A 23,025-nucleotide genomic window follows, 5' to 3' on the forward strand; every position below is an offset into this window, starting at 1 on the left:
TTCAGCTTTTAAAAACCAAGCTCAGCTACTTATCCCACAGAATGCAAAAGTATATTGTAGGGACCAGTGCTGTGGCGTAGCTTACCGGTAAAGCCACCGCCTACAGTCAGGGCATCCCATATGGGCACTGGTTTGAGTCCTGGCTGCTCCACTTCCAATCCAGCTCTCTGCTATGGCCTGGGAAAACAATGCAAGACAGCCCAAATCCTTGGGCCCCTACACCCGCATGGGAGACCTGGAAGAAGCTCCTGGCTCCTGGCTTAGGATTGGCCCAGCTCCAGACTTTACGGCCATTTGGGAAGTGAACCAGCGGATAGAAGACCTCTCTCTCTCTCTCTCTCTCTCTCCCTCCCCCCCTCCCTCTCTCTGCCTCTGCCTCCCTGTAACTCTGCCTCTTTGTAACTCTGCCTTTCTAATAAATAAATAAATCAAAAAAAAAAAAAAAAGGAAAGAAAGTGAATGTTAAAAAAAAAAAAAGAAGCATAATGTATTTCAGTTGTGTCAAGGCAGCCACTCCAGGAAATACTGTTCTAGAGAAGTTTACCATAGGGCTGGGTTCTCCACACCCATGTTCCAGGAACTCAATATCAAGTAGGTCCATTTAAATAAATTTCTACAATAACATCACCTTGATCATTTTAAATCTAATTCCATATTATACTGCATTCCCTATCTGATGCTTTCTTCGTGTTCTTTGGCCCTGGGTGCCTTTCTCCATGTTCAAAGCTTCAATCTCTCTACAACCAACTCCTTCCTTCTCCTTTGACAGTATCGCTTCCTTCTTATGAGGTCCAAGGGTAATTGTCCCATCTCAAGATCATACCTTCAGGGCCGGTGCCTCGGCTCACTAGGCTAATCCTCTGCCTGCGGCACTGCATTCTGGGTTCTAGTCCCAGTTGGGGCGCCGGTTCTGTCCCGGTTGCTCCTCTTCCAGTCCAGCTCTCTGCTGTGGCCCAGGAAGGCAGTGGAGGATGGCCCAAGTGCGTACAGTCCATTTAGGGGGTGAAGCAATGGAAGGAAGACCTTTCTCTCTGTCTCTCTGTCTCTCTCTCTGTCTAACTCTGCCTGTCAAAAAAAAATCATACCTGCGGCCGGCGCCGTGGCTCAATAGGCTAATCCTCCACCTTGCGGCGCCGGCACACCGGGTTCTAGTCCCGGTTGGGGCGCCGGATTCTGTCCCGGTTGCCCCTCTTCCAGGCCAGCTCTCTGCTATGGCCAGGGAGTGCAGTGGAGGATGGCCCAGATGCTTGGGCCCTGCACCCCATGGGAGACCAGGAAAAGCACCTGGATCCTGGCTCCTGCCATCGGATCAGCGCGGTGCGCCGGCTGCAGCGGCGGCCATTGGAGGGTGAACCAACGGCAAAGGAAGACCTTTCTCTCTCTCTCTCTCTCACTGTCGACTCTGCCTGTCAAAAAAAAAAAAAAAAAAATCATACCTGCAAAGTCCCTTTTGCCTATAAGGTGACGTGCATAGATTCTAGCAGTTGAGACAGATGTATTTGGGGGCCACACGCAGCCTACAGTGGTTGACGATGTTGAACATCTTTTCATTGACATATTTACCATCCCTACATCCTTTTTGATATAATGTCTATTTAAGCCCTTTGCTCTTTTTTTTTAAAGATAATATTTATTTATTTATTTATTTATTTGAAAGTCAGGGTTACAGAGACAGAGGGAGAGGGATCCCCAATCTGCTGGTTCACTCCCCAGATGGCTACAATCGTCAGGGCTGGGCCAGACCTAAGTCAGAAGCCAGCAGCCAGGAGCTTCATCTGGGTCTCCCACGTGGGTAGCAGAGGCCCAAGCACTTGAGCCATCTTCCGTTGCTTTTCCCAGGTGTAGCAGCAGGGAGCATGACTGGAAGTGCAGCAGCCAGGACATGAACCGCTGCCTGTACGGGATGCAAGCTTTGCAGGCAGAAGATTTACTTACTACGCCACAATGCCAGCCCCACCTTTGCTCATTTTTAAATTTGGTTACCTGTTTTCTTTATTGTTGCATTTGAAAGCAATTTATAAATTAATGTTGGATGTTCATCTTTTGTCAGCTGTATGATCACCAAAGTGTTTTCCAGCATGAGTTTCTTTTTGATCCTCTTGTCACTATCTTTGGCAGAGTCAGAGATTTCAGTTTGGATAAAGTTCAGTTTATCACCTTTTTTCTTTTTTATTTGAGAGGCAGAGAGACAGAGAGAAAGAGAGATCTCCCATCTGCTAGTTCATTCCCTAAATGCTTGGAACTGGGAACTCAATCCAGACCTCCCACATGGATGACAGGAACCTGATTAGTTGAGTCATTACCGCTGCTTCCCAGGTCTGCACTGGCAGGAGGCTGGAGCCAGAGTTGGGACTTGAACCCAGGCACTCCAAGGTGGAATACATTAGGTCAAATGCCCACCCCCTATCTTTTCTTTTATTGATGGTGCTTTTGGTGTAATTTGTAAGATGCCTTCACAGGACTTGTGCTTTGGCACAGTGGGTTAACGCCCTGGCCTGAAGTGCTGGCATCCCATATGGGTGCCGGTTCATGACCTGGCTGCTCCTCTTCCAATCCAGCTCTCTGCAATGGCCAGGGAAAACAGTAGAAGATGGCCCAAGTCCTTGGGGCCCTGCACCCACGTGGGAGACCTGGAAGAAGCTCCTGGCTCCTGGCTTCAGATCAGCGCAGCTCCAGCCGTTGTGGTCAATTGGGGAGTAAACCAATGGATGGAAGACCTCTCTCTCTTTCTCTGCCTCTCCTCTCTCTGCGTAACTCTGACGTTCAAATAAATAAATAAATCTAAAAAAAAAAAAAATAAAGATCTCTTCACTTAAACCCTGGACACAAAGATTTCTTCCATGTTTTCCTTTAAGTTTTTTTTTTTTTTAGCTTTACATCTCTAATGTAACATCAACTCAATTCCTACCCTGCCTACATTATGAAATTTAATTATTTCCTTATTACTAATATTTTTGTAAAGAGGCCCAAACTGTTGATAAGTTCCTGTATAAATGTTACTCACTGAGGGGCCAGCATTGTGGTATAATGGGTTAAGCTGCTGCCTGCAATGCCAGCATCCTACATGAGCAATGATTCCAAGCCAGCTCCCTGCTAATGGTTTGGAGAAAACAGCAGGAGATGGCCCAAGTGTTCACCCACATGGGAGACTCAGATGAAGCTTCTGGCTCCCAGCTTCAGCCTGGCCCAGCACTAACTATTGCAGCCATTTGGAAAGTGAACCAATGAATGGAAGATTCTCTTTCTCCTTCTCTCTCTCTCCCTCTCTCCCTCTCTGTCTCCTCTTTTCAAATAAGTAAACAAATAACTTAAAATGGATCCTTTTCTCAAAAACAGTATTTCATCCTGTCCCTTAGAAGCAATAAAACCTGGTAATTTCAAATGCATCAACATGGCTTATTTTAAAGAGAATATCCATGTAGTGTGTTCCTGTTTATCTTTCTGTCTCAGGGAATAATATATCAATATTAAAAGACAATCACTGGGGCTGGCACCATGGCTCACTTGGTTAATCCTCCGCCTGCAGTGCCAGCATCCCATACAGGCGCTGGGTTCTAGTCCCGGTTGCTCCTCTTCCAGTCTAGCTCTCTGCTGTGGTCCAGGAAGGCAGTGGAGGATGGCCCAAGTGCTTGGGCCCCTGCACTTGCATGGGAGACCAGGAGGAAGCACCTGGCTCCTGACTTCAGATCGGCGTAGCTCCAGCCGTGGCGGCCATTTGGGGGGGTGAACCAATGGAAGGAAGACCTTTCTTTCTGCCTCTCTCTCACACTGTCTGTAACTACCTGTCAAATAAAAAAATCCCCCCCCCCCAAAAAAAAGGCAATCACTTATTGTCCTCTAGTGGACATGGTGTGGCACTCTTTAAATACATTGAGATTCCAGGTAGAAATTCTTCTTCTTTTTTTTTTTTTTTTTAATTTATTTGACAGGTAGAGCTATAGACAGTGAGAGAGAGAGACAGAGAGAAAGGTCTTCCCTCTGTTGGTTCACTCCCTAAATGGCCGCCATGGCTGGCGCTGTGCTGATCCGAAGCCAGGAGCCAGGTGCTTCCTCTTGTTCTCCCATGTGGGTGCAGGGCCCAAGCACTTGGGCCATCCTCTAGGTGGAAATTTTTCTTTTTTTTTTTTTTTTGACAGGCAGAGTGGACAGTGAGAGAGAGAGACAGAGAGAAAGGTCTTCCTTTGCCGTTGGTTTACCCTCCAATGGCCGCCGCGGCCGGCGCGCTGCGGCCAGCGCACCGCGCTGATCCGATGGCAGGAGCCAGGAGCCAGGTGCTTTTCCTGGTCTCCCATGGGGTGCAGGGCCCAAGCACCTGGGCCATCCTCCACTGCACTCCCTGGCCACAGCAGAGGGCTGGCCTGGAAGAGGGGCAACCGGGACAGAATCCGGCGCCCCGACCGGGACTAGAACCCGGTGTGCCGGCGCCGCTAGGCGGAGGATTAGCCTAGTGAGCCGCGGCGCCGGCCCTAGGTGGAAATTTTTCTTTCGCAGACTAATTTTTTTTCCTCTTACATGAAATCTTTGCCATGATTCAAATTTGACTTCCAAAATATAATACATTTTTTCATGTGCTTAGAGCATTTAAAATTCTAAACAATATTGCTGAAATTTAAGAGATAAATATTTCCCTATATGGAATAAATTAACATTAGTTACAGTAATCTTTGCAATTTCCCTGCCCATCAAGGAGATGCTAAATTCCTTTGGGTTGAAAACCCCATAGTTAATAAGTGTGTGCTTGGGAGGGAGGGAGAAAACACGAGAAGATCCTTGTCAGCTTCTGCCTGTGTGATAAGTTTAAACCTCATACAGGAAGGATCCACAGTGAAAGAGTTGCTATCCATGACACATTATGACAAGGTTGAGGGTGATCATCTTCTACCTTGAGCTATTCACACAGGAATGGAGACCATGGAAAAAGAAAGAATCTTCTTCAAGTTTTTGGTTTTTTAAACAGAAACATGTTTAAGTAAATGACATAAAGCACCATTTCTCAACTGGCATACCATGTGCCAAAGGTCAATGCAGCTGCCATGATGCTGCTGTGACTGTATCCTAGCAACCTTCTACCCACAGAAAGAAGCACCTCCTCAATGAAATCCACGGATAGCCTGTTCTGAATGGCAGGGGGAGGCAGTGCTTTCCTGTGAAAGGCCTTTTCTTTCCTAGCACTGGGGAGGGGCTTTGCAAATAAATCAATGCCTATCATGAACTACCATCACAGTAGACAGTTGGGTCACAGATGCCTTCACACTCACACAAATTCCAGCATCCTAAGTATCCCAGGAATACTTGAGAAATCCAGATGCTGAGAGAATTAGCATGTTTGGGAAAGTTTGGGAGAATCAGAAAATCAATGTCGGAAGTGAAAAGAGATGCACATACCAATTCAAACGCCAGGCTTAGAAAGATGGTGAACAGGTAAAGGGAGTCTTGGATTCCTATCTTGGATTTGGCTAAATCAAGTGAAGTTTCTTTGTGTTTGTTAATTCCCAGGGTTGAAAGAAATGCTTTGAAATATGGCATGAAGGAATAAAACAACTCCTAGAGAAAAACATATATTCATGCTTTAATCTACACTCTTCCTGGGAGGTTAGTGAGGTTGGGTACATAAAACAAAAGAGAAATTAATTTTCAGATATAGCAAGAGCATTTAAGAAGTGCAGAAGTCCTGCCTGTTTAATGTATTTCTCTTCTTCTTCTGCACTTGGCAAAATATGTTACTCATTCTTTCAAGCTTGACTCCCAGTCATCTTCCTTGCATGGGCCCAGTAGACACGACAGCTGGGAAGGGACTGGAACACTGGTGTGCAAAGCTACCCTGGGGTTAACAAAGATTCTCTACAAACTGGAGCAGTATTCTTAGTTCTCCTGAGAGCCTGGTTATCCTTCCTAGTGAGTAGTATTAGCGCTCTGGATGAAAATGCTGAGCCATAGGCAAGAAGTAAGTAGGCAGGGGCTTGTTCTGTGGTGTGGAAGGTTAAGCCTCTACCTGCAGTGCCGGCATCCCCTATGGGCACCAATTCAAGTCCTGGCTGCTCCATTTCTAATCCTGCTCAGTGCTGGTATGCCAGGGAAAGCAGTGGAGGATGGTCCAAGTGCTTGGACCCTGTACCCACATGGGGGACCTGGAGGAGCTCCTGGCTCCTGGCTTTGGATTGGCTAGCTCCATTCATTACAGCCATTAGGGAGTGGACCAGCAGATGAAAGATCTCTCTCTCTCTCTCTCTCTCTCTCTCTCTCTCTCTCTCTCTGAGTGTGTGTGTGTGTGTGTGTGTGCATCTGCCTTTCAGATGAATAGATAAATCTTAAGGAAAAGAAGTAAATAGGCAATAGGGACAACTGCATCCCAACAGTCATAGTTTTTGCAGTTATTGGTGCTCTTCCTCATTCTTCCTTAAAATCAGTTCTAATTCTAACATTAGAAACTGCAATGAAACAATACTTCAATTTTATTCCCCAGCTCCAGGGTGACTCACATAATAATAACTCAACACTAAACTGCTTTATAGAATTTGGAAATTTCTTAAAAGTTTTAGGAATTCCCTGAAAGAAGTACATCCAAAAACTGACATGGATATTCTGAAAAAGCTTTCCAATCCAGTCATGTCTAGCTATTGAGGCTAGTTACTAAATCTTTAATTTTTTGGTTTATAACAAGTTTAAAACTACTTCAGTAAATGATCTTAAAACACAATTAGAAAGAAAAAAATCTAAAGTGATTTGCATGAGGAGGTAGATTATCTGAAGAGGCCTGAGGAGACTCAGAAGAGACTCAGGTGTGGGTCAGCACATCCCAGGAGACAGTGGGCCCTGCTCAAGTGGCAGCAGACTCCTGTCCAGGCACAGGAGACGCCTGGTAAACTCTCCCACAGACAGCAAAGGCTGTGCAACTTTTAAGAACAGGAATGATCCTCAGAAAACTAGAAGTAGATCATCTATATGACCCAGCTATCCCACTCCTGGAACTATACCCAAGGGAAATGAAATCAGCACAAGAAAGAGTTACCTGCACTCCCACGTATATAGTAACTCAAGTCACAGTTGCTAAGATGTAGAATCAACCTAATATCCATTGTGATGACTGGATAAAGAAAATGTGGTATACATATATGAGAGAATATTACTCAGCCATAAAATGAATGAGATCCCAACATCTGCAACAAAATGTATGCAACTGGAGATTATTATGCTAGGTGAAATAAGTCAGACTCAAAAAGAAAAAAATATCACATTTTCTTTTGTTTGTGGCAATTAATAGAGAGAGAATAAAAATTGTGTGGATTTCCGGTCATTTGGTATATAGTTATAAAAGTTGCTTCATTGAATCATATTATATAAATGTCAATATGCTCTTACTTCACTTGTTCCAAAAAAGAAATGAGAGGCGGGAATAGAGAGGACTCTTGGGATGCTAGTAATGCTTTGCTCTTAATTTGGGTATTGTTTAGGAGTCTGATCAGGTGACAAAAAAGTCATTAATCTGTTTACTTATGTGCAATTCTTGGTACATATACTGTATTTTAATGAAATTTTTTAAAGGAAGAGAAACCAAAAGACTTCAAAGAAAAAAAAAAGTAACAGGAATGAAAAGTGCTTTGTTTTCATTGTGTCAAGTGCTGGTCCAGGATGCAAGCAGGCCTTTGTTTGCAAGACTTCTCCTAACGTCTATGCTTCATGCTTCATGACACAGGTTCTTGCACAACGTAAGAGAAACGGTGGTGGCCAGCGTGGTGGTAGAGGATGGGAAAGAGTGTGCATGAGGAAAATGAGACACAGAAGGGATCAATAATTCAGTGGATGGATCAGAAGGGACCCTTAGCCTCATCACCAAACCCACCCAAAACAATCTTGTAGATAAAGGAGGGGGACACCTACTTTGGAGGGGATCAGTCAATGACTTTCTCTATGCTGAGCACAAGCAAATGATTCTCGCCCTCCAACTTATACATTCAATGTCAAATTTTTAGACAATTCCAAGTAGCCCCAAAATGTAAGCTGATTAAAGTAATTAATTTACCATTCCTTTACATGCCTTTAATAACTTTAAAAACCTTAGAGAAGAATGAGTGCTTGGCACAAGGGTTAAGATACCACATCTTGTATCAGAGAGCCAGGGATAGAGGCCCAGCTTTTCCACTGACAATTCAAGCTTTCTGCCCACTAAACATCCTGGGAAGCAGAAGGTGATGGCTTAAGTACTTGGATCCCTGACACCCATGTGCAAGACTTGGATTGAATTCCAGGTCCCTGACTTCAGTCCTTCCCATTCACGGCTGTTGCAGGTGTTTTGGGAGCAACCCAGTGGATGGAAGATCTCTCTCTAAATCTCTCTCTTTCTGCCTTTCAAAAATAAAATTGATGATTCAAGGTTTAAAAATAAATGAATTATCAAAATAAAAGAGAAATTGGTTCTTCAATGGGAGGGGAGATATGCAAAAAATTTTAAAAATCACTTACTTTCAAGTAGCTCATTTTTTCTATTGTTACCAGTAAAAACTTTAATAACCAGAATTCATTGACAGTGCATGGAGGCTGTGCTCAGTTGGTGTAATGGCAAGACCAATGGCAGAGCTGCAGTTCCTCAAGGGTACTCACTCAAATCAACTTGATTTTTTTCTTAATAAACAACTCTTCTGGTTACAGAAATACAAGTTATTTATGTTGAAAGTATTTTGAGTAAAATTTTTAATGTCATAAACTCTGGGTTTCTCAACATGACAGCTTTCCATGTATTAAAAAAATCAAGGATTATAAGAAAAACCAAGCCACATTTAGAAAATTATATTACCTTAAGCACCAATAAAGATAATTGCAACAATAATAAAAGTATTAATAGGGGTTAAGTCTTGCTGAATGCTTATTACATTATAGGCTCTGTTTTGTGCACTTTATATATATGAACTTAGTTGTTCAAAACCCAAAGTACAGGTTAGAATCACCAAAAGAGCAATAAAATAAAAAAATAGAGACCGGGTTCCACCCCAGAAAAGAGTAAGCTCTCCACTGACAGGGGTGCTGATCTTGACGTTGCTTATCCCGACGCACAGCGGGCATTGGAATGGAATCTATCAGCCCAATACTGACAACAGTTCTAGGAGGGTATAGTTATTTTACAATAAGAAAAATCAGACACACAGACACAAGCAGCAGGACTGAGATTTGAACTCAGGCTGATAGCCTGTCTACAAAATTTGTTATCTTAACCACTAAATTCTACCCCCCTCCAAACATCAAAAACCATTGGCTATTTGAGGAATGGTTTCATTTTGGTACAAAGAGGCTATTTCAGCAATTTTTCTGTAGTTAAATTTTTAAACACCTTTGCATAACTCTGGCTGCACAAACAAGATTCTGATCTAAGAATTACTCTGGTTTCCACATGACTGGGAAGCTGACCAAGCCTTAGCTGGAGCCGAAATCAGAGATTTCACTGTTCACTGCTAAAGTGATCTACCCAGTTGGCAACCTTCAAGCCACCCCAGGATCTCTCATGCAGCCAGCTCTCTGAGGCTCAACTTCTTCCTCCACCCTATATTTACCAAGAAAGTTCATATAAATAATGCAAGGACAGACGTGAAAGCAGGAACAGTTCCTCTTACAGCTGATATTTGTCCTCAAGGGCAAATAGGCTTCCAAGTTCAGAACCCACTTGCCAGAGGTTTTCTTTACTGATCTCTTCATCTGTAGCTCAAATAGAAACTAACAGAATACTCATTCAATTTCTTTAAAGGGGGTGGGGGAGGAGAACGGAAACAAAACCTTCCTGTGTTGCTACCATTTGATCTACCTGGCTAGCAGTCACTTGAGTATACCAAAATCTTGTCAGACCATGAAGCAGTGTTCTTGCGATTCAGACTGGTTGCAGAAGTGGTCTGTCTCAACACCAAGGGCAAGATATAAGACAGGTAGAATTTCAATGAGGGAAAGACAGATGATGGCACCATATTTATTTAGAGAGGAGAAACACCATCCTCTGAAATGCCAGGAGTAGCAGGATGTGACCCAGGCCGTTAACAGCTAATAGGAGACATGGAGGATGAAGAAGGGGATTTAAGCCAGAAAAAGTGGCAGTCAGAAAGTGGGCATCCAAGCACTCCATTGATCCAAGAGGTTTAGCCAAGACCTTAGCCCAAGAGAACATTTACTCCACCTACTCTGCTAGTCACTGTGTAAGGTACCTCTCGCGGATTATTTCAGGTGATCCCCAGTAGGCTGACAGTAGGCTATTATTTCCCAATGATATTTTTTTAAGATTTATTTATTATTTATTAGAAAGTCAGAGTTACACAGAGAGACAGAGAGAGAGACATCTTCCAACTGCTGGTCCACACCCCAAGACCCCAGATGACAGCAACATTCCTCCAGGCCTCCCACATGGGTGGCAGGGGCCCAAGCACTTGGGCCATTCTCTGCTGCTTTTCCCAGGTGCTTTAGCAGCGAGAGCTGGATTGGAAGTAGAGCAGCCAGGACAAGAACACTGGTGCCCATATGGGATGCTGAGAGTGCAGGTGGCACTTGACTCTCGAGGTCACAATGCCAGTCCCTCCCTGCAATATTCTAAAGTCACTCAACTATTAAGTCGGTAACATGGATTTGAAATGATGTTGGTTTGCTTCTAAAACCGGAGTCCCCTCCACTCTATGACACAAATCCTCTCCACCCTGGCTTCATGTTTATTTGGTACAACTCTTCTCTGCAAAGGCATTTCTGACCCACCAGCAGGGTGGCAAGAAATACAAGGCATAGGCTTGCTGGCTAGCAGGAATCAGACCCTAGAGTTAGACAATTTCAGTTCTGTCATTTCTTCCCTTCCCTGGGCTCTGCTTCAAAAATCTAGGTTCTTCTTCCCTCGCCACTGGCTGCCTCATTGGCTCCTACCCTACTCCTCACAAGCTAGGCAGTTGGCAATGTCTGACCTAGGTGATTTGCCAACTACTCTAGGGAAATTCTCCCACCCGAGAAGGTTCCAGTCCACGTGATGTAACTGTGGGGAAGTTTTTACATCTGTCTCCTACAGCTGAGTGAGAGGTTCATAGAGTCCTTTTTGTCTTGTGTTGCTCATCTCCAGGACTCTGTGATTAGCAAGTCAGGGGAAAGACCCCAATCATTCATCAAGAAACTGTTGAAATCTTACTTAATATATACTAACTTGATCTTCTGTATATAAAGATAATTGAAAATGACTCTTGATGTGAATGGAATGGGAGAGGGAGCAGGAGATGCGAGGTTTGCGAGTGGGAGGGAAGTTATTGGGGGGGGGGGGGAAGGAGCTGCTGTAATCCAAAAGCTGTACTTTGGAAATTTATATTTATTAAATAAAAGTTAAAAAAAGAACCCACTGAATACATACGACAAAAGTGGGAAAGTTCACTAGGTGCTGGGGACATAAAGATAATTAGCATGCAGTCTGCCCTTCAAATACCCTGGGATTCTGTGCACCTGTTACAAAAAGTTCTGCCTGGTTTGTCGCCAGGCAGTTTGTCAGTCCTGAGACTGGGAGAGAGAGCACCTGATTTCCTCATTGGTAACTTCCTTAATGGAGAGCCAGGTCAGCAGCCCAGCTCCTGCAGCTGGGCTCAGCTCAGCTCTCTTTACTCTTAGTGTCTTGTTAGCTTCTAGAGGTTTCTCTCCCAGACACTGTACTGTGTATCCTTTAATCTACCTCCTTTTGGAAGTCAGACTTCATCTCAGAAGGACAAGATGACTAGACAGAAATGCCAGGGCAGCTCAGGAGGTGGAAATAGCTTCTTGTTTGGAAAGCAGTCTGGAGACCCTCCCAGGATGAAAGAAATGAATCAACAGTGAAAGAGGATCTTTTTTTAGGTAAGATACGTGGGCAAGATTATAATTTGTAGTCATTAAAATCTTCATTTCCTCTGGGTTAAAAATTCATTTACTGTGAGAGGGGTTAATTCGTCCGTTGCTGTTTCTTAGCTGTTCTCAAAGTTACAGGGCACCTGTTGCTAAAAAGCCGGAGCTGTGTCGGAGCTGTGTCAGGGGCCAGAGAGGAGAAAGCGAAGGAGGCTGCTGAGCTGGAAACGGGGGGGTTAATTTCCACAAGGACAGAATCACCTTTGTTCACAATTCCCTCCCCATTCCCCACTGACTTTCAGCACCCTCTGAGCTCTTACCCACAGTTATCAGAAGGAAGGATTTTTTTTTCCCTTAGAGCTTAAGTAGAAAGTTTTCAAAATCCAAAAATCCCTGTGTCTCTTCAGTTTCCAATACAAAACTGATCACCAAATGTTAGTGACTCTTCACGCCAGAATCAACACCGGGGTTTCTGTGTAAAGCTACGTCCAGCTGATTTGAGATGAGGTCTCTTTACTCACACACGGAAGCACAGCTTGAAAGCCGTGAACTTTTGTAGTTGGTAGCAGATGAGCTCTCAACAGCCAGTAAGGAAATAAAGCAGGCATCAGAAAATACAAAGTAAGCAAATATACACCCCCAGAGATGACTCGGGAGAACAAAGGCCCAGAATACAGAAGTAATGAGCAGGTCTCAGGGCAGTTTCCGGGGGCGCACGAGGCTCCGCTCATTGGGTGACTTACCCAGGCAAGGAGAGTGCCCATGTCCCTCCGGGCGGCCTTCAGGACAGCTCCCGGGCTGCAGCGCTGCGAGACTCACACAGCTGAATTTAAAAACTACTGGCAACAGAATAAGTAAGAGCAGCATAATCTCAGCGAGGTGGAGCTTTCAACAGAAAACAACCTGAGTGCGGGAGAGCCGGAGCACAGTGGGTCAGTGGGACCCCCGCGGTGTCCCCGCAGGTGGGCCCTCAGCCTGGGGCATCTTTCACTCTGCTGTTTCCTTGCTGTCTTCCTCCAGCTCAAGGCGGCCTGAAGGGACACTCCAGGGACGCTTTCTTTATCTATCTGAGTTGCTCTTAGGAGCGAGGAAGAAACATCTGACACCCGTCTGACAAATCTCACCCAGTTGAACAGCCACACTCTGGAGGCCTTGGGCAGCCTTGACTGTGACAGGCAGGACGAGGCAAAGGCTTAGAAAGAATTGACGGAAAGTTCCAACCACGACCCTTGGGTGAGACTGAAGACAGAAATATGTAGATGGGATTCCTCCCAAGCCCAAGCGCAGTTCTTTTTTAAAAGAGTGGATGACTCCCCTTTCTCTTTTAAGGCTCCGTGGCTCCGCCCCCTCTCCTTTAGTGACACTTAAGTGAGCCTGGCTTTGAAACGGGAATGTGGGCAACTCTGTGCTGCAGGAAATCAGGGCCAGCTGCCAGAGATAACTGGCTACTACTCACCATAAATATTCAGGCAGACCAGAGGAGGAGCGATTAGGGGCTGTGCAGGAACTAATGGCGCCTCGGAGAGACCTGCTGCATATTGGTTATGCTTGATTATCTTGAAGGATAGAGACCAAACTAAGCCAATGCAGTATAAATCAATGGCAAGCAATACTCATGGTAATTCAGATTTATAGTAACTGATCATTCACATGAGCAACACTAAAGATAATTCACCCTCAGCTCATTATAGGCAAAATGAACAAAATGTCAACACCAGCACACATTCCTGGAGCTTACTTTCTCTCTCCTCTGTCTCCTGGATATTTTATAGCGGAATCTGCAATTATTCTTTCCAAATCAAAGGGAAATCCCTGCAGCCAAATGCAGAGATAGAGCGCACACTGACACCTTTTCTTTCAGCATGAACAGAATAAAACAGCATGTGGGGGCCAGGAGTGCAGGGAAAGGAGTGGATGTTATCACAGAGCGCATTGGAAAAACTCACCCAATAGTGCAAACGCTGGGAAGCACTGGAGACCCAGCACAGGGCCAGGCTCTTCCTTTGCAGGTACTATGGGCTCTTTTCAGATCTCAGTGGTAGGAAACAAAACTTGACCCATCCTTTAGTTGCCACCTCAACACTCTGTACCTGAAGCGACAGCAATTACTCCTTCAGGAGAGTGCCCAGGGCCCAGAAATAGCCAGTTTAGGCAAACCATCTATCTATGCCAGATCTGATGAACAAGGGCAATTTCTGCCAAATTACTCCATCCTGGGAAACAGATGTTCCTTTAAGATGCCCCAAGGTAGTGTTCCAAACGGGAATCAAAACGGCGATAAAGCAAGGGTCACAAGAACAACAGTCACAGCAGTGAACACCTGTGATGGAGGACAGAGCACCCCAAGCATTTTATTTGCATCCACTTGTGTCCAGAATATTCCTCGGAGACTCGGACACTTGTCCAAAACAGTTGAGGCTAGGATTTCTCCGATCTCAGCCAGCCTCTGCCAGCAGTTCTAACCCCTTATAGGAGAAACAGACCTCGGGGTGGGAAGAGCACCCAGAAGTCATGTGGGTTTATATGGAATATTCCATGGCTTTCTGGACTCACTCAGACTCAGGATTCAGAACGAACATCCTACAAATCACCTGTACTGACTGTTCAAGTTCCCTTGTTAATAAGCTTCCCCTTCAGCAAACACATTGTCTCTGTCACAGACAACAGCAACAGAAGTAGCTTAGAGGACAGTCACGCTGTGTTTGTGGAAAGAGTAGAGAGAATATTATGAGCACAAATATGAAATAGTCTACGTAACTACATTCTACTTGGATTTGGAATCTCTTACATTATTTCTGATTGTAGAAATATTCACTTTCAGAGCAGGCATTTGGCCTAGTGGTTAAGACCCTGCTTGGGCTGCCCACATCCCATTTCTGAATGATTGGGTTTAAGTCCTGGCTTTGCTCCTGATTCCAGTTCCTGCTAACGTGTGCTCTGAGAGACAGCAGATAATGACTCAAGTAGTCGAGTCCCTACTACTCACATGAGAGAACAGAGCTGAGTTACCGGCTCCTGGTTTTGGCCCCAGATCAGCCCCAGTTGTTGTGAGTGTTTGGGGAGTAAATCAGTAAGTGGAAGTACTTGCTCTCGCATGCTTGCTCGCTTGCTCGCTCGCTCTCTCTCCCTGCCTGCCTTTCAAAAAATAAATAAATAAAAATTAAGAAAATTGTTCTAACTACATGTCACTTGGGCTAGTGTTGCTATTAAGGTTATATATAAGCCTCTTAGGAGATAATGGAGTCCATAGGGGTACAGTGGATGCCAGCACTGGTGCCTGATGATGAATATCAATCCCAGCTACTCCACAATCTGACATTGCCCATTCAGCAAAATCAAAGGACAGAGTTGTCCAATTAGAAAGGGATATTTAGTAAGTCCATATTCTTGCTTCTAGGTAAGATTCAACATTTCCAGGGCAAATGAATATGCTCTTTATTTTAAAGTTAACCAGGAGTCCATTGTATCTGTTTGGGTTAAGGCTGCCAAGTATGTTTCATATCTGCGATTGAGTCCAAATGTACTAATATGTCGATGAATCATGCAGCTATATGTGATGTGAATGGAGGTCAAGGAATAGAAGCCATAATCTATAGCTTCAACAGCTTGCTGAGGTTGATGAACAACAACAGGTTATGTGACTATAAGCCAATAAATGGCCAGTCGCCTAATGTTCTGTAGGTGTCAGGATAAGAAGAGGGAGCTGCAAAGAACTCCGTGGACTGAAGCACACATTGATGCTATGTGGAATTATTAGGAAGCCTCAGATGGGCATGGAAAAGGAGAAAAGTTCTGCTGATGAGAGAGTGTGAAATAGGAATGGACAAAGAAAACAACTGCTTGTTTATTAGATCCTTAGCTGCTAAGGGGACAAAGCTGGAAGGGCAGAAATCCTACAGGCAAGAAAAGTAGGAGTTAGACATGGATAGCAAGGAGAAAACTGAATGCTTTTAAGTGTGAGAAGACAGCAGTGCCTAAGAGAAAGGAGGCTTCTGAGAGACACATCAGTGTGTTAGTCATTATTCTTTTCCAGTAAAATGGCCTCATCAAAACACAAACTACCTAATTCTCTAGAGTTTACATATGTGCTGTACTAAACGGTAATACTTAGTACTCATCATCTCTCCCACACCATTAACAGATTGTTCCCTCTGTGGCAGGCGATAGGAGGCAGATGGGTTACTCACATCATCTCAAATCCTCAACGTCACCTTGCAAGCTGGACATTATCAGGCCCATTGCACAAACAAGGACACTGAAGATTAGAAAATCTGAGTAACTTGTCCAAGAGCACACATAGTTTATGGAGGATAGGAACTCTGAAGTCATCTCTTCTCCTTAGGCAGAGTCTCTGATTGGAATGAATAGATAGGGGCATCATCAAAGTGAAGAACAAAATTCATTCTACACAGTGGATGTGATTGCAGAAACAAGTAGCATGATGCAGTATGTTTTGATTATTTGAGTTAACACCCCCCTGAAGAAACAGTACGAAAGCTATTTCAGGACCAGCCCTACCAACAAGTTTCAGTATATCAGGGAAACTCCAAGAATTGAAACAATTTTCTCCTTTTTCAGAAAGAAAGTGGTTGATGTGCATCTATTATTCTGTGTGATTTATGTATGGCAAAACTGAAATGATATTAAAGAAAAGGAATTGGAAGAAGCACAGGCATTAACCATAAAATGCAAAATACCATTTTCAAAATATGAATAACATATATAAATTTTTATTTTAAAAAGGGTAATTTAATATTTACCTGAACAAATTGAAAAGTTAGGTCCACATAAAAAGACCTGCTAGGAGTGTTTATAGCAGCTTTATTCATAATTGCAAAAATTTGGACACAACCAAGATGTTCTTCAATGATGAACGGATAAACAAACTGTAGTACATCCATTCAACGAGATGTCACTCAGTGATAAATGAAAAGACGTGGAGGAACCATAAAGGCATATTGCTCAGTGAAAGAACCTAATTCCAAAAGCTACACACTATATAAATCCAATCACGTCATGTTCTGGAAAAGGCAAAACTATGGCAGCAGTAAAAAGATGGTGTCCACAATTGATAGAGAAGATGAATGTATAATTGGAGCTCAAGGGATTTTTAGGGCCGTGAGACTACTCTGTGTGTAATGATGAACATACGTCCATATGCATTTATCAAAACTCATAAATGTACAGGACAACAGGGAATCCTAATGTCAACTATGACTTTAGTTAATGATACTACATCGATATTGTCTCATCAGTTGCAACAAATGCAACTAATGCAAGATATTAACAATGAGGAGAACTGCAGGTGGGGTGGGTAAAGGGGTACACAAAAATTCTGTGTGCTCTCTGTTCAGTTTTCTGTCAATGTAAAAACTTTTAAAAGGTAAGTTTTTTTCAAATGAGAGTCATTAGACAAGTAAAATGACACAAATTAAATAATGCCATGTCCCTACCTAATGACATCACATATTTAAAAATCCTTACACAAGCAGAATCCAGCCATTATTTCACTTAACAAGTAAGTCCACCCCAACCATCAAGGAAATTTCCACATACCAAGAGGAACAAACAAGCCTCCCCAAGCTGAATATACAAAAAGGAAAGATATAATAGCCCATGATACATAATCATAATCCTAGGCAGAAGTACCACAACTTAAATCTAAAGAATAAAGTGCTCACGTTGAATTGCATTGCATTTGTTTACATAATCTCAAGCTGCCCCCTTTATCATTATCCCAGGTACTTTGACTTCTAAAAATGAAAAGGTTTAGGGATATAACTTGAGCATTTCTTTGCTTTTTTTAAATATATATTTATTTATTTATTTGAAAGGCAGAGTTAGAGAGAGAGAGAGAGAGGCAGAGGCAGAGAAAAGGAGAGAAAGAGAGAGAGACAGAGAGTCAGAGAGAATCTCCTATCTGCTGGTTCACTCCCCAAATGGCCACAATGACCGGAGCTGGGCCCATCTGAAGCCAGGATACAGGAGCTTCTCCTGGGTCTCCCACATGGGTGCAGGGGCCCAAGCACCTGGGCCATCTTCTACTGCTTTCCCAGGCCGTAGTAGAGAGCTGGATCGGAAGTGGAGCAGCTTGGACTTGAACCAGTGCCCATATGGGATGCTGGCACTACAGGTGGTGGCTTTACCTGCTACACCACAGTGCCAGCCCATAACTTGAGCTTTTCTATCATTCACAATACAATTTCCCCCAATGACTTTCCATTTTGTTCCATCTATATGAATTACATTATCATGATGTATAAAGCATTTGAAGTCCCAACAAGTGTACTAGAGGTATCATGAACTGCATATAATTAAATACTACTGTTGGAATCAAATGAAAATGAAAACTATTGCTTGTAGCTCTTTTTTGCTCTTACATTTATAAACTGAATCACTACATTTTTTCCCTTCCTCTATTTCCAGAGGCAGAAATTACTTTGGTGAAAATAATCATGGTTTGCTACTCAAGACTGGAAAGAAGCAGAAAATAGGGGGTAGAGAGAAAATATTTGAATGCTGTATTTTTAAAATTCCAAATTCTAGACTAGAGAAACGAAATTAATTAAATGAAGTTGTTTTCAATTGAGAGGTATCGACTTTTAAATTTTTATTCACGTGGAGTTTACACAAAGTGAACAGATCTTCAATCTTATATGTATGATCTGATGAGTCCTGGCAAATATTATCTACATACTCAACCAAGATACAAAACATTTCCTTTATTGTTAAAATTTCCCTTGTACTCCTTTTAGTGAACTCCACCCATAAACAACCATTGTTCTTATTTCTGTCATCAAAGGTTTAATTTTGTCTATTCTTGACCCTCATATTACTAAAATTACACGGTATATTTGATTTTATGGTTAGCTTTTTTTGTTTAACATTGTGTTTTTCTGACTTACCTAGATTATGTGTATCAGTGCTTCATTCTTGTTTCATTTCTGTTAGGTAATACCATGTATGAATATAACACAATTTGTTTATCCATTCTTGTGTTGTTGAACCTTTGGATTGATTCCAGGTTTGGCTCAATGAATGTTTTCATTCCCTTTCAGTTAATACCTAATTTCTGGTTCAGAGGGTAGGTGTATGGTTAACTTCATAAGAAACAGCCAAACATTTCTTCAAAGTGGCTGTTCCATTTTATACTCTGACCAGCAATGTATGTGAGTTCCAGTCATTCCAAATCTTCACTCACATTTAGTCTTTTGTATGAGTGATATAATATCACGTTGCAATTTTAATTTGTCTTTCCTCAGTGACTACAGCATTGACCACATTTTCATGTTTATTATTATATATTATATTATGTGAGACATTTATTCAACCCTCTGTCTGTGGGGTCTGTTTCTAGACTTTATGCTATGGTTGTTTTTCTGTCCTTGTGCCAAAAGCACATTATCTTGATTACTGTTACTTTATAATGTCTTAAAATATGTTAGGGAACATCTTCCAACTTTGTTTTCTTTTTCAGGGTTTTTTCTTTGGATAGTTGTTATTCTTTGCATTTCTATATAAATCTTAGAATTAACTTGGAAGTTTCTACCACAGGAAAAAAGTTCTGTTGTGATGTTAATTGTGATTTTCAATGTCACTAAATATGTAGCCCAATTTGGAAAGAACTGACATTCTAACTTCATTAAGCCTCCCAGTCTATGAACATAGTACATTCTTCCACTTATTTAGACCTTCTTGAACTTTTTCATCAATGTCTTAGGATGCTCAGTGTTGAGCTTTACATACCTTTTATTAAAATTATTTTATATTTTTATAAATGAAATATTTCTAGCAATTTTATTTTCCAATGTTCTGCTGGTCCTTTATGTCAATAAAATTAAATGTTCATGTGGGATTTGTCTTTTCCTGCCTTGCCAAATCTGTCATTATGTCTGGAGTTTGTTTAGTGAGTACAAGATCTGATATTTCCCCTACAGCACCATAGGTAGGATAACACATAAAAGGATGAAAAGTCTCATTCATTTTTTTCAAAGGTCAGCCACCATTGTTTACCATCATTCAGGGTCCATCACCAGGAAGACTAAGTCAGGAAAACTTCTATCTGCCCTTTTGGAAAGTAAGCATTGATCTCGTCCAAAGTCTCACCATGTTAGGTGATTGAAATGGCGCAAAAGCCCACATCTCTCTCTAGAGCATCTGCCCAAGCCCCACTTTGCAGGACTCCTCTTCCTTCCCTGCGGATGCCAAGAGGAGCACTCATCTCCCACGCATGCGCCGGAGACCAGGCCACCAGCAGGAAGCATGGGCTTCTCATCCTTTCTTCCAGCGTCTGCCAACTCCAGTGTGTCCCCCACACCCGAAATCCCACCTGCACGATTGCTCTGGCTGCTGGTGAAAGCCATAATCTACACTGCCTAAGAAATGAAGCGGTCTTCTTCAGTGATCCGTGAAGATGTGCCTGGAGATGGTAAGAAAAAGAGACTGGGTACCCTGATCTTCAAGGAAATTTATGTCAGTACGTAAAACAGGGAAATCAAATGAAAATACATGAAAGCAGCCTCAAGAATGAATCAGAGTGAATGTCTTGCTTGTGGAATAACCAATAAATGGTGTTATTCCAAATTCTACACAAAGACTTCAAGTATATTTCAGAGAGAAGGCAGAAAGGGATTTAACTACTTTTGCTGCATCTAGAAGACATCCGGGGACAATTTTTAAAACACCAGATCTCAGGTCCTGTGATTGCTCACGTAATTTAAATCTGTGTCTTGGAAAGGATCCATCCTCTTTTAGGCCGCCTGTGGCTCCAGTTTCCCTGGCTGCATTCAGGTAATCATTGTAGCCCTTTCATGAAATATATCTGTTAAACCAACAATAACAGAATAATACAACCCTGGCATTGTGCGGATGAAACCTCCTGTGTACAGTGTTTTTAAAACTATATATCAGATTCTGACTGCTTTGTTTATTAAGAGAAAAATTTCATTGCTTCTAGGGTTGCTTCTGGGAATAAGTTTTAATCTTCTTCATTCCTAAACTCTTCCAATGCAGGATACTATTAAATAAAATGGGAGCCTACACACACACACACACACACACACACACACGGGGGGGGGGGGAGAGAACTATAGCCCCAGCCCTTCTCATGCACTCTGTGGCAAAAGGAAGCATTAGGGTGATCATACGGCCAGCGCCGCGGCTCTCTGCTATGCCCCGGGAGGGCAGTGGAGGATGGCCCAAGTGTTTGGGCCCTGCACCCACATGGGAGACCAGGAGGAAGTACCTGGCTCCTGGCTTTGGATTGGCTTAACGCGCCGGCCGTAGCAACCATTTGGGGGGTAAACCAACGGAAGGAAGACCTTTTTCTCTGTCTCTCTCTCTCTCACTAACTCTGCCTGTAAAAAAAAAAAAAAAAAAAAAAAGATCATACCTGAGGGTCGGGCCGTGGTTTATCCAAAAGGTCACATTGAGAAGAGGAAATATACTTTAAAATCCTGACCAAAGTGAACAGGCCTGGCACATTCCTAGCATGACAAACTTTGGCACAATTCCTAGATTATATTCTTATTCTATTAAGAAGTGACATACTCTGTTTCTCACCAGTCAAGTAGTTCATTTAATATAACACATATCTTGATCTTATATCAAAAGAAGTCTGACCTTTAAAAGCTAACTTGCAATTGGTACTACCCTTTCAGTAAGTAATTTGGCAACCCATTCAGAGTCATAAAAATACTCACAGGCAGTGACCCTGTAATCTCACTCCTGACAATTTTTCCCTGAAGGAACAATCTCTCCACTAAAAGAAGAAGTTGTAATCATACAAAAATACATTGTATTATTATTCATGGTAGCAAAAATTAGAAACCGTTTTCATTTACAGTTACAGAAATGCTTAAAAATTGTTAGAAGAACATGATATAGGCCTTAAAATGGCAGCATTCACCACAGTATTAATAGAAAAAATATGAAATGCTATCTACCCTATGATTACAGTATTTTTTATTTTATAAAAAGAAAAAGCCCTCCAAAATAGAAATAGTTAATTTAAATAGGTAATCGGACTGTGGGTTTTCTCCTTTTTAACTTTATCTTTGTTGCATAAAGTTATAATTTTAGATTTTTAAAAAAGATTTATTTTAGTTTACTTGAAAAGTAGAATTACATACAGAGAAAGAGAGAGAGAGGGCAATTTCATCTGCAAGTTTACTCCCCAAATGGCCGCAATGACGGGTCTGGGCCAGTCTGAAGCCAGGAACTAAGAGTTCCATCTGGGACTCCCACAGGGGTGCAGAGGTCCAGGAACTTGGGCCATCCTCCGCTGCTTTCCCAGGTGCACTCACAGGGAGTTGTATCAGAAGTGGAGCAGCTGGGGCTTGTACTTCTGCCCATATGGGATGCCAGCATTGCAGGTGGTGGCTTAACCTGTTACACCACACACTGGCCCCTAGATTTGTTACTTAAAAACAAATCTGAGATGCAGAGACAAAGGGAGCTCCCATCTACTAGTTTACTTCCCAATTGCCCATAACACCCAGGGATGTGCCGGGGCTGAAGCCAGGATCCAAGAACCCAGTCCAGGTCTCCCATGTGAGTGGCAGGGACCCAACTATTTGAGTCATCACTGCTGACTCCCAGGGTGTGCATAAGCAGGAAGCTGGAATCGGGAGCCAGGCCAGGAAACCAGCTCAAGCACTCCAATATGGTACATAGGCATGCTAGTATAGCAGGTGTCTCTACCATTCTCCCCCCTAAAGTTGTAATCTTAAAGGAGACTTACCAAACTGGCCATTCATCCTCAGGTGAAGAGCATTGTGATTAGTTTTTGTCTAACCTAAAAGTCATGCCCTCAAGTCTGCTGTCCATGATAGCACTCTCCTTCCCTCTATTGTCTGATTCGGTAATTCTCAGTTTTTTCAGAACCAGTTCCCCCCAAAACCCCAAAATGACATCAACAGATAATATTCTCTCCACCCACATATTGTTCAAATTAGCATAATTATTAATGGCATTATAAATAAGAAGAAAGAAAACTTAAGTGTTTCTATCAATATATAAGTGTCTGGATATGATTATATTAAGGGATGCCTATTGAAGCTGCCAAAAACTTATCCACACAGGTGAATCATGAATGCAAAAGCTACCAAAACAGACAGATTAAATTAGTACCTCAAATACCATGACTGGTATTATTATCAGCGGCTAGGTCTTCCAAAGTGGTGAACAATTCTTGGGACAGTTCTAAACAAG

At 42.7% G+C, this 23,025-nt stretch overlaps 1 protein-coding gene and 1 long non-coding RNA gene across 5 annotated transcripts in view; one reads left to right on the forward strand and one right to left on the reverse strand.

The window, feature by feature from the left end:
* The window catches only part of EGF (epidermal growth factor), a 97,372-nt gene extending 84,202 nt beyond the window's left edge, over positions 1-13,170 (reverse strand). For 3 of the 4 annotated variants that reach the window (XM_070047751.1, XM_070047749.1, XM_017347349.3), the window contains exon 1: positions 12,558-13,110. Coding sequence is in view for 2 of the 4 variants with exons in the window: in XM_070047749.1 (XP_069903850.1) it covers positions 12,558-12,681 (124 nt within the window). In the remaining 2 variants the exon portion in view is untranslated. Of the gene's footprint in view, positions 1-12,557 lie in introns of all 4 variants that reach the window. The other variant, XM_070047750.1, reaches the window with a different exon arrangement.
* On the forward strand, positions 11,597-19,651 carry LOC138843514 (uncharacterized). The gene is made up of 2 exons (XR_011378309.1): positions 11,597-11,826; positions 15,975-19,651. It is a non-coding gene; the product is annotated as an uncharacterized lncRNA (long non-coding RNA).
* The last annotated feature ends 3,374 nt before the right edge of the window (positions 19,652-23,025 follow it).

Source organism: Oryctolagus cuniculus, chromosome 8, assembly GCF_964237555.1.
Source record: "Oryctolagus cuniculus chromosome 8, mOryCun1.1, whole genome shotgun sequence".
Classification (NCBI taxonomy): Eukaryota; Metazoa; Chordata; class Mammalia; order Lagomorpha; family Leporidae; genus Oryctolagus; species Oryctolagus cuniculus.